General features: G+C 45.3%; 1 protein-coding gene across 1 annotated transcript; it reads left to right on the top strand.

Annotated features, from left to right (window-relative positions):
* The first annotated feature begins 642 nt into the window (after positions 1-642).
* SRP19 (signal recognition particle 19) lies at positions 643-11,986 on the top strand. The gene is made up of 5 exons (XM_040091067.1): positions 643-734; positions 1,928-2,003; positions 2,966-3,037; positions 3,993-4,104; positions 11,655-11,986. Exons 1-5 carry the CDS (start codon positions 688-690, stop codon positions 11,786-11,788), a joined length of 441 nt encoding a protein of 146 aa, XP_039947001.1. The 5' UTR covers positions 643-687; the 3' UTR covers positions 11,789-11,986.
* Positions 11,987-12,233: the final 247 nt, after the last annotated feature.

Here is a 12,233-nt window from a genome sequence, read left to right as displayed (position 1 = left end):
AGGGCTTGAGGTTCCTGTCAGCCCCTCTCTCCAGCCAGTCCAGGTCCCTCTGGACCACGACCCTCTGGTCTATCAATTCCCCTTGACAGCTCAGTACTACCAACAAGGGTGCACCATCGCTGTGTAACCATCACTAATGATGCACCTGCCCCTCATCCACAGTTAATGAAGGTGTGACACACAATTTGACCCAGTACTGACCCAGTAGTTTTTTCCTTAAGTTTTAGCCGATTTTTACACGAAATTGTACAGGAAGTTGTGGTAGTATCAAATAAACATTTTCCGGCACTTGTTAGCTACATCGTTCTTTGACTCAAACACCGCTAGAGCTCTGTGAGCGAAGGGCAGCAGACGGCGGCTTGGCACACTCCGAACACACTTTGCGTCGGCTACCGCCATCTTCTGGGTTCGTGTTTCATTGGCAATGCAGCCCATTGTTCACGAGTGTGTCAAGACGTTTCCGTACATCCCCGAACCGCCTGCACCCCTTCCGCCGCCATTCCACCTCTACTCCCTCAGCCTTGGCGGAAGCCACGCACGCCCCCTCGAAGCCGTCGTAGCGCCTTCTCACAAGCTGCGACATTTGACAGACAGCCTTGCTGACCAATGAACTCTCGTATCGGGCCGTTGGGGGCGGGCCCTCTCTGCCGCCGTGGCGAGGGGCGGGGCGGGGGAGTTGCTGCTGTCATGGCCGCCGCTGCCGCCGGCGTCGCGTCCCCGGCGGACAAGGAGAGGTACCGTGAGCACGGCTTTTTTGGGGTTGGGTGCTTCCTGGGTTGGTTTGTTTACATGTCAGTCAGGTCTCGCTAAAAAGAAAAGCGAGCGGAGCAAGGGGTGGTGGTTTAAATCCCTGTGGAGCGAAGGATGATGGTGGTTGAAAATAAACCCCTGTAAGATAAGGGGTGGTGGTGACCCTTGTGTGGTTGGGAGGTCAGTAAGGAGACTGGAATTCCCGGGCAGAACCCAGACCTAGTCAGCTCATAAAGACGGCAGTAGCAAAGAGCAGAGAAAACTCCTGGACAAGGGAAGGAGAAAACAGTCGGAGCTGAGGTGATTTGGTTTTTTAGAGGCAGCAGGGAACGTGACCCTTGTCGTTCTCTTGTCATTCAGCTAATTGGAATCTGTCTGTACCATTTGTTTTACTAATTTTCCCTATTTCCTTATGCTCTTATAGATCCTTATTCAAATCAATGCAGGCCTTCTTCCACAAATCCTTGGTCTCAGCTAGTTGTTTGTTTTAATTGCCTAATTAATATAATAGAGGTTCTGTCACACTAATCCTGTGTATGTGCTTGACAGGTGTAAGTCTACTGAAAAATCTTAAGCAAGTTTCTAAGTGCAGTTTTCCAGTAGCTTTCATAAAGGCACCCAAATTTGGGGTGTTCTGCATGTGAATAAAACAAAACCAAAACCAACAACAACAACAAAAAAGACACAACACCCCCCCCCCCACAAACAAACAAAAAAACCACCCACCACCAACCAAACCAAACAACCAAATAACCAAATAAAACAATCACAGAACTTAGTTAGCTAATATTGTAGTAAAACCTTTTCAGGAAATATTAATTCTTTTGGGGGAAATACATGTGTGCCAGGTTTCAAGGTTATAAGAAATAGGTCAAAACGTTCAATTTTAGCCGCTTTTTTTTTTTTTTTTTTTTTTTTTTTTCTCTCAGAGTGGGTAGTGCCATCAGTTGTACATGGTGCCCCAACAAACAGTGTCATGTGGTGTCCATGTTAACTTAAAGTGGAATTTTGCAGCATCTTACTAAGCAGTCTAGGGAAAATAAATGGGTGTTATAAGCTGCTATGGGAACTTCTGTGTTGTAGCCATGACATTTATTTTCTGTTTTACTAGGAAAATACTGCGTAAGCATGAAGGAGTTGATATAGCTTGCTTAAACTCACTGCTTTCTCTTCTTAGATTCATCTGCATTTATCCAGCTTATTTGAATAACAAGAAGACAATAGCAGAAGGAAGAAGGATACCTATAGACAAGGTAATTTCATGGGTGACAGGGAAATAGGAAATTTTGTTTCACTATGTAGCAGTGTGTAGAGTGCTGGAAAATACATCACTGATCTTTCATTCCCCCCATGGTGTGGAAATTACAGTGTATTTGAAGGTAACCTAGTGCCAGCCTGTGACTTTAGCAGGAGGGCCCTGGGCTTAAGTGTTTGCTTTCATGTGAGCAGCACTTTGAGCAAGCAGGTGAAGTAATGAGGAGCTGAATGCACTCAGCTGCCTACACAGGTAGTTTACAGAATTTGAAAGCAATGCATAAAAGAGTAGCTAGCTAATGATTGGGTTTTGGTGACTGACTATATGAGCTTATACTCTGTGTCCTGTGCATGTGACACACAGGTTTGGTAGTTATTGCTGCTTTGAATCAGTTCAGAAATAGTTTTTTGTCATCTCACTCACCTGTAATAATTTTTGCAAGCAGTTCTGGGAGTATAAAGGGCTTTCCTTACTGCTTAGGGTTTGGCTTTTTTTCAATAAAATCTTTCTTGAGTATGCAAGTTGCCAATCATAGGTCTACCTTTGGGAGGAATCTGCTGCCCTGTGGATAGAAATTTTGTGGTTTTTTCCTCTCTCAGTCTTTGCTGTAAGTTTGCTGTTGCTGATTCACAGCTTTTGGTATCTGTACATACAATAACTTTATTAATTTCAATTACTTTTTCTAAGCAATTCTTTAACTTGCTCTCCTGTTCCAGTGAATTATATAATTCTATCTCATCTGTTTCCTGATACCTTAGATTTTTTTTTTTTCATTTATTTTATTTTAATGTTTTCTAAACCACAGCAGCACTGACAGTTAACTTCTGCACTAGATTTGTATCTTCTCTTTCCTCATCAGTTTTCCCAGTTACAGAATGGGAAACTGGTAACTATTTTTGCATAGTTTTGTATAACAGGTCACAGTTGAAACTAATTAATGTTAACACATTGTTTCCACAGGCTGTTGAAAATCCCACATCTACAGAAATCCAAGATGTATGTGCAGCAGTAGGATTCAATGTGTTATTAGAGGTAATTAAATAAAAAGTCCCCACATACAAAAAAACCCTCAAATTCATTATGTGTCTCTGTTCTTGCATTATATCTTTTATTGCATTATATCTTTTTTATAACTTGTGGTTCAGAAGTTTTGTTTTTAGCTTTGCTTGCCTTATATGATAACTGACCATAATCATGAAGTAAATGTTGTAAAACTGATGTAAGTCAGGAATACCGCAGATCTCTCAGACAATGTGACTTCTAAAGCTTATAAAATTATTACTTCTGTTTTGCCATCCTTCTTAGAAGACTTTCCTGGATGCTTAAAAGTGTGGCAGAATAAAAGCTGGTTTTGCAAGCTGCAGCTCTTGCAAATGAAGCTTTTAAAAAGGTATGAATCTTGTTTAGGAATAGGATTCTGATAATTCTGAATCTTCATAGTCCTTTGGAGTTACGTTTCAGCCAGACAATGTTAGCTTTATATTGCAGTACATGCTTGCTCTTTAAATAGTTTATTGGTTATTTTCCTTAGGGAATGAGTCTGGATTTCTAGAGAGGTAACTTCACAGGTCATTTTCTGAAGTAATTATTAATTTAGAACAGTGTTGTTTTTACTAAGAAGAATATAGGTCCTCATCCAGAAGTACCCAAAAGCCTGGTACAAAATCACTTTGTTTTTCAGAAGCGTCTGGACAGTGCACACCCTCTGTACTGAGAAACCTGTGATGTTTTGTCAAGAATGAAGGCTATAATTAGCCAAAAGCAGTGACTGTGACCTATCATTTGCTATCCTTAGGTGTCCAGAAGGGTTTGTAGCAGTGGAGATAGAAACCTGTGCCCCTGTGGTCCAGACCACTAGGGGCATAAAATGGTCCCTGTAAGTTTACTCACAAAATTGCTCAGTACCAGGAGTTGTTTTCAGCAGAGCCTCTGAAATAGTTGTATCTTCCAGTGCATGTTATGATACATTTCTCCTTTTGTATGACAGAAAAACAAGATGTATCCCAGAGAGTGGAACAGAGATGTGCAGTACAGAGGTAGAGTACGGATCCAGCTCAAACAAGATGATGGCAACCCATGCTTGCCTCAGTTTCCAACACGTGAGTAGAGTGCCTGGGTTTAGGTACCTCACCCATTAATAAACCAGAAAGACTTGTTCTATTTTATGTCAACAACCTGTTTAATTAGTTGTAACTATTATAAATATTGCAGTTTAACATTGTCTTGTTGCCTGTATAAGTCAACAAAATTAAGTTGTGAGCACTGAATAATTTGTAAAATGCTGTTGCCTTTTGATTCTTCTGCTTCTGCAGCAATGTCATCGTGGGGAATGTTGCCTGAGTGCTGCATTTAACAAACCATCTATTCAGTTTTGGCTTACTGCTTTGTTGAAATTTAAAACAGTTTAGTGCTTAAATGGCTAAATTCCATTTTCTTAGGAAGATCATCTGGGCATCAGAGTGGAAGCTAAATTGGTAAAACACAATACAGAGTTCAATTGAGTTTTCCACTGGCCATTTTCATAAATTAACAATGAAGCAGTTGCCCTTAACTAATTGTCCTGGTTTGGGACAAATTTGGGAGAAAACCCCTGTATAGGATCCCTCCAAGGAAGCAAACCCACGTGGCCCCTCCCTCCAACCAGTCCGGAAAAAAAAACCAAAACCCTCTTTGGAGAAAAGTGGAAAAAACTATTTTACTAAACAAATGAAGTGCATACAAGTATAAAGAATGAATAGTATGAAACAATAAAACCTCTCCTTCTGAAGTGAGATGGCAAATTGAGAAAGTCCTTGCCGTGGGTGGAGCTCGGCTCTCTCTCAGTGTCTCCTCAGTCCCAGTCCCTCCGGCGCTGCTGGAAAATGCCGAGGTCCAGGCCCCGGTGGGCCGCAGGTGCAGCCCCCAGTGCTCCCCTGGGTTTTCAGTCCAGAGCAGGTTTAAACAGTTCCAAGAAAAAAAAAACAGTCCAGGGAACTTCTCTGCCCTAGCTAGCTGAAACTAACTAAAAGCAAAAAAAAGATCTCTGTCCTGCAGTCTCTCCAAGCCTCCGCCGAACACGCTGTCCGCAGCAGAATGTGGAGGAGTCGGGCAGTTTTCTCAAAACAAACTCCGCGCTTCTCCTTGCTCTTAGAACCAGTCTTAAAGGCACAGGACTCAATGTACAGCACAAACAGAACAGATGATTGGGGATACAAGCATCATAAAGTTACCCTAGGACATTCCACCCCTTGTATCCCCATATCGTCAATTTACTAAAACTAATATATATTCCAGCTCTACACACACATACATCTATATAAAAACAATATGCAATATACAGCTACATACAGTGGCAGTACCATTCAGCACACAGTGATAATTACACACGGTTCTCACCCAACAATCAAATCTCCCTGGGGTACACATCGTGTGGTTCCATCTTTCTGCATTACCCACCATGTGCAGCCTGGTCCCTGAGCAAAGACAATCCCACGAATGGGATCCTCTGTACTTGAAGCAGAATTGATCCAAACTGTCTTCCCTAACAAACCTCTTACATGTACTACTGGGACTTTCTCTCCATCTACTGTATGTAGGGACTCAGATTGGGCAGGGCCTGCTCTGTTGGTGGAACCTCGGGTGTTAACTAACCAGGTGGCCTTTGCTAGATGCTGCTCCCAGTTTTTGAATGATCCCCCACCCAGTGCTTTCAGGGTGGTTTTTAGCAGTCCATTATATCTTTCTATTTTCCCTGAAGCTGGTGCATGATAGGGGATATGGTACACCCACTCAATGCCATGTTCCCTAGCCCAGTTGTTGATGAGGCTGTTCTTGAAATGAGTTCCATTGTCTGACTCAATTCTCTCGGGGGTACCATGCCTCCAAAGAACTTGTTTTTCAAGGCCTAGAATGGTGTTACGGGCCGTAGCGTGAGGCACAGGGTAGGTCTCCAGCCATCCTGTGGTGGCCTCCACCATTGTGAGCACGTAGCGCTTGCCTTGGCGGGTTTGGGGAAGGGTGATGTAGTCAATCTGCCAGGCCTCCCCATACTTATACTTGGACCATCGCCCGCCATACCATAGGGGCTTCACCCGCTTGGCCTGCTTGATGGCAGCACACGTCTCACAGTCATGGATAACCTGAGAAATACTATCCATGGTTAGATCCACCCCTCGGTCTCGGGCCCACTTATAGGTGGCATCTCTGCCCTGATGGCCTGAGGCATCATGGGCCCATCGAGCTAGAAACAACTCTCCCTTGTGTTGCCAGTCTAAGTCTATCTTTGACACCTCTATCTTGGCAGCCTGATCTACCTGCTCGTTGTTTTGGTGCTCCTCATTAGCCCGACTCTTGGGGACATGGGCATCTACATGACGGACTTTGACAGGTAGCTTCTCTACCCGAGTGGCAATGTCCTTCCACTCATCTGCAGCCCAGATTGGTTTTCCCCTACGCTGCCAGTTGGCCTTTTTCCACTTCTCCAGCCATCCCCACAGAGCATTCGCTACCATCCACGAATCAGTGTAGAGGTAGAGCTTTGGCCATTTCTTTCTTTCAGCAATGTCCAGGGCCAGTTGAACAGCTTTGAGCTCAGCGAGTTGGCTTGTCCCACCTTCTCCTTCAGTGGCTTGTGCAACCTGTCTTGTGGGACTCCATACAGCTGCTTTCCACTTTCGTTTCATCCCAATGATGCGGCAGGAACCGTCAGTGAAAAGAGCATAGCGTGTTTCTTCTGCTGGCAGTTGGTTGTATGGTGGAGCTTCTTCAGCACGTGTCACTTGTTCCTGCTCCTCTTCATCCATGAGACCAAAGTTTTCACCTTCCGGCCAGTTTGTAATTATCTCCAAAATCCCAGGGCGATTTGGGTTTCCAATGCGGGCGCGCTGAGTGATGAGGGCAATCCATTTGCTCCATGTGGCATTGGTGGCATGGTGGGTAGAGGGAACTTCTGCTTTGAACATCCATCCCAGCACTGGTAGTCGAGGTGCCAGCAGGAGTTGTGTTTCAGTCCCTACTACTTCTGAGGCAGCTTGAACTCCTTCATAGGCAGCCAAGATTTCCTTCTCTGTTGGAGTGTAGTTGGCTTCAGACCCTCTGTAGCTTCGGCTCCAGAATCCCAGTGGTCGGCCCCGAGTCTCCCCAGGCCCCTTCTGCCAAAGGCTCCAGGACAGGCCATTGTTCCCGGCTGCTGAGTAGAGCACGTTCTTCACATCTGGTCCCGTCCTGACTGGGCCAAGGGCTACTGCATGAGCGATCTCCTGCTTGATCTGGGCAAAGGCTTGTTGCTGTTCAGGGCCCCAGTAGAAATCATTCTTCTTGCGGGTGACCAGGTAGAGAGGGCTCACAATCTGGCTGTACTCAGGAATGTGCATCCTCCAGAAACCTATGGCGCCTAGGAAAGCTTGTGTTTCCCTTTTGTTGGTTGGTGGGCACATTGCTGTGATCTTGTTGATGACTTCAGTGGGAATCTGACGCCTTCCATCGTGCCACTTTACTCCCAGAAACTGGATCTCTCGAGCAGGTCCCTTAACTTTGCTCTTCTTGATAGCAAAGCCAGCCTTCAGGAGAATCTGGATGATCTTCTCTCCTTTCTCAAACACTTCCATTGCTGTGTTTCCCCACACAATGATATCATCGATGTACTGTAGATGTTCCGGAGCCTCACCCTTTTCCAGTGCAGCCTGGATCAGTCCATGGCAGATGGTGGGGCTGTGTTTCCACCCCTGCGGCAGTCAGTTCCAGGTGTACTGCACGCCCCTCCAAGTGAAAGCAAACTGAGGCCTGCATTCTGCAGCCAGAGGAATGGAGAAAAATGCATTAGCAATGTCAATTGTGGCGTACCACTTTGCTGCCTTGGACTCCAGCTCGTACTGGAGTTCCAGCATGTCCGGCACAGCAGCGCTCAATGGTGGAGTCACTTCGTTCAAGGCACGGTAGTCCACAGTCAATCTCCATTCTCCATCAGACTTGCGCACAGGCCAGATGGGGCTGTTGAAGGGTGAGTGGGTTTTGCTGACCACCCCTTGGCTCTCCAGCTCACGGATCATCTTGTGGATGGGGATCACAGCATCTCGAGTTGTTCTGTACTGTCGGCGATGCACTATTGAAGTGGCAATTGGCACTTGTTGCTCTTCCACCCTCAGAAGACCTACAGCAGATGGGTTCTCTGATAGTCCAGGCAAGGTATTCAACTGCTTAACACCCTCTGTCTCTACAGCTGCTATCCCGAATGCCCACCTAAATCCCTTTGGGTCTTTGAAATACCCATTTCGGAGGAAGTCTATGCCCAAAATGCATGGAGCTTCTGGGCCAGTCACAATAGGGTGTCTCTTCCACTCATTTCCAGTCAGGCTCACATCAGCCTCCACCAAAGTAAAATCTTGTGAACCCCCTGTCACCCCAGCAATGGAAACAGATTCTTCCCCCACATGTCTTGATGGGAGTAATGTGCACTGTGCACCAGTGTCAACTAAGGCCTCATATTTTTGTGGTTCTGACGTGCCAGGCCAACAAATCCACACAGTCCAAAAAACACGGTTTTCCCTAGCCTCTACCTGGCTAGAGGCAGGGCCCCTCTAAGCCTGATTATCCTTATTTCCCTGGGTAACCGGAGCTGCTTCCTTCTTGCTGGAACTTCCTCTCATAGTCTTGCCATCCAACAATTCATGCAGCCGTTGTGTCATAGCATCAGTAGATTCTCCATCCCATCTTTTCATGTTTTCTCCACATTCACGCAGGAGGACCCACAGCTTAGCCCGTGGGATGCCTTTTCCCTCTCTATCTAGGGAACGTTTGCGTGTGGTGCCAGAGCCCCTAACTTGTACTGCAGAGATCTGGAGAATGTCCTGCTTGAGTTCTTTGTGATTCTCCTCTATCTTGTCTGCTAATCCCCGCACCTGTGTTTCCAGAGCTGCAATTCTTGCATGTGTTGGACCATGCACAGCATCTGCATATGTTCGTAGTTTCTTCGCCATATCAAGCACGGTCTCCTCTGTCTCATCCCGCTTCATTATTGCTAAAGCAGAGGAGTATTCTTGTGGCCCAAGTCGTACAAGTTTTCGCCACATCACAGGTGTACATGGTACCAAGTCGGGGTTCCTAGTGTTTATGTCATCTGAAAAGACAATCTCCGCCACTGCCATTTCCCTCAAGCGCTGGATCCCTTGTTCAATGGTTTTCCACTGGGTTTGCTGCATATAGAGATCGTCGGCACAGAGATATCTTTGTGCCACACTTCCCAGGACCCGTTCCCAGAGACTGCAAGGACTAGCCTCCCTCATCATTTCTTGGTCAATAACTGGATCATGTGACAGGGATCCCAGATGTCTCGCTTCAGTGCCATCCAGTATTGTAGCCTCGCCTGCAGCATCCCAAAGACGGACTAACCAACTAATTATAGATTCATCAGGTCGTCGAGTATAATCCTTTCTTAGGCCACGAAGGTCCTTCAGGGAAAAGGACTCAATAGTATCTCCTGCTCTTGCAGCAGTTGGTCGGGCTCCTGCTCTTGCAGCAGTTGGTTGGGCTCCTGATGTTGTAGCAGCTGGTTGGGCTCCTGATCGTGTGCTAGTTGGTTGGACTCCCGATCTTGTGCCAGTTGATTTGGCTTCCGATTTTGTATCAGTTGGTTCGGCTTCTGACTGTGTATCATCAGTTGCTTCAGCTTCTGATTGTGTGTCAGGTGGTTTGACTCCTGACTGGGTGTCAGGAGGCATTGAGGATCCTTCACCTGAATCATCGTCTACTGGTCGATCGGTTTTGTCCGTGTGCTTCTTCCCCTTCTTTACTGCAGCAACTGCCGGTGTCTTAGCCTCACTGTCTGGTTTAGCTGCAGCCTGAGTGACTGATTTATCTCCCTGCTCCCTTGCCTCTATCTGCTGCCCTACAGTGTTTAGCAGTGTGTGACTCATTCTAGAAAAGCTATAAACCATATAGAGGAAAGTCACCAGGTGAAATACCAGGAAGGTGGTGTCTTTAACATTCAGGAGACGCTGAACCTTCTCCAAAAGTGATGTAACTGACTCAAAAGAGAAGAAGGAAAGAAGAGGCTGAAGAGCCTCATCCCCTACTCCTCCTCTAACAAACTGGGTGCAATTGTTGATAAATCCCCAAAACATGCTGCTGGAACTAGGACGCAGGGTAGGACGAAAAAACCATAAACTGAACATACCCAGAACAAACTCCAGTATCTTTATAAGCTTCTTGTAAACCATAATCACCGAACCCAGCAAAATAACTATTCTAATTTGTGCATCCCTAGTGTAAAAGCTGTATGTTAGGGACAATATTGGAGCTATTTCTGGGTAAGAAAACAAACCTAGGGACCAGAAAGGTATTAAAACCTCAAAAAAGCCTAGGGAACAGAAATGCAGAAAAGACTCCATTCTAAGAGACATTAGGAATTCAAGAAGCAACATGGCCACTGACTGTTTAATCCCCACCCAAAGGACAACCAAAAAATGCAGTTAATAATAATCAATACAAGTTTTTTCCACTCTCTCGTGCCCCGCAGTGGGCGCCAGTTAGAAATATGTCCTGGTTTGGGACAAATTTGGGAGAAAACCCCTGTATAGGATCCCTCCAAGGAAGCAAACCCACGTGGCCCCTCCCTCCAACCAGTCCGGAAAAAAAACCAAAACCCTCTTTGGAGAAAAGTGGAAAAAACTATTTTACTAAACAAATGAAGTGCATACAAGTATAAAGAATGAATAGTATGAAACAATAAAACCTCTCCTTCTGAAGTGAGAAGGCAAATTGAGAAAGTCCTTGCCGTGGGTGGAGCTCGGCTCTCTCTCAGTGTCTCCTCAGTCCCAGTCCCTCCAGGCGCTGCTGGAAAATGCCGAGGTCCAGGCCCCGGTGGGCCGCAGGTGCAGCCCCCAGTGCTCCCCTGGGTTTTCAGTCCAGAGCAGGTTTAAACAGTTCCAAGAAAAAGGAAAAAAAAACAGTCCAGGGAACTTCTCTGCCCTAGCTAGCTGAAACTAACTAAAAGCAAAAAAAAGATCTCTGTCCTGCAGTCTCTCCAAGCCTCCGCCGAACACGCTGTCCGCAGCAGAATGTGGAGGAGTCGGGCAGTTTTCTCAAAACAAACTCCGCGCTTCTCCTTGCTCTTAGAACCAGTCTTAAAGGCACAGGACTCAATGTACAGCACAAACAGAACAGATGATTGGGGATACAAGCATCATAAAGTTACCCTAGGACACTAATTAACAGGAATTATTCATCGTGAACGACAATTTCATCTTTTGCATTTTTTCTGAAAATGAATTCCTATGTAAAAGGAAAACAGTATATATCTTAAGGAAAGAGCAAGAAGAGTGCTGGGTGTACGTTTGCATAAGCGTACTAGTAGAGGGAGATGATTTAAAACCATAGTCTTGCTAGATGGCAGCAGTGCCTTTGTAAAAATGCATGTAGTTTTCATCTGATCATTCTGTTCCCAGTGTTCTGGGACAGTAGGAGGTGGAGGGAAAGAGTAGCAGGAAGCATGTAGACACTTTGGAGATTGTCAGGTTATGTGGCTTTTTTATTCTATTGTGACATTTATCAGTCCTGCACATTTTTCTTTCCCCTAAGAACTTATCACAAGCTGCTTGTTATACCAGGGGAAGGAAGCAGATCCTAGGCTTTACATCCATTCCTAGGCATGCATTGACCTCTCCCTGTATTTTAGGTAAATCAGTGATGCTGTATGCTGCTGAAACCATTCCCAAACTGAAAACAAGAACTCAGAAGATGGGAGGTAGTGATCAAAGCCTTCAGCAAGGAGAGGGAGGCAAGAAAGGTAAAGGGAAGAAAAAGAAATAAATTGACATCTGGAGCCTCTGTTGCATCGCATAGTTGTCTTACAACAAGTGCAGGTGGACACCGTGCAGCAACTTTGAAGTGAAGATACAAGCAAGAAAGGAAGAGGTGGAGCTGAGTAGAACTGCCTGCTTTTCTCAGAACTGGAATGCATGTAACTGCCTTGCATCTGTGTAACAATAAATCTCTTTTCACACATAACCTGCAAGTCTGATGTTAGCACCCACATTAAAAGCAGAAGAACATAAGCAAGTGGGGTAGGTGGGAGAATTTATTTTTTTTTTGAAAGAATTATGCATCTTTTGAAATCTGGTTGCCTTAGTAAACCATTTATTTATGATAGCGAAGTAATCATCTTAATTCTATGCTATTCTGTATTGGGAAGAAATTCTTCACTATGAGAGTAGTGGAGGCACAGGTTGTACAGACAAGCTGTGTATGTCCCATT

This window comes from Hirundo rustica, chromosome Z (assembly GCF_015227805.2).
Source record: "Hirundo rustica isolate bHirRus1 chromosome Z, bHirRus1.pri.v3, whole genome shotgun sequence".
Lineage (NCBI taxonomy): Eukaryota > Metazoa > Chordata > Aves > Passeriformes > Hirundinidae > Hirundo > Hirundo rustica.
This window is presented reverse-complemented; position numbering and strand designations above follow the sequence as displayed.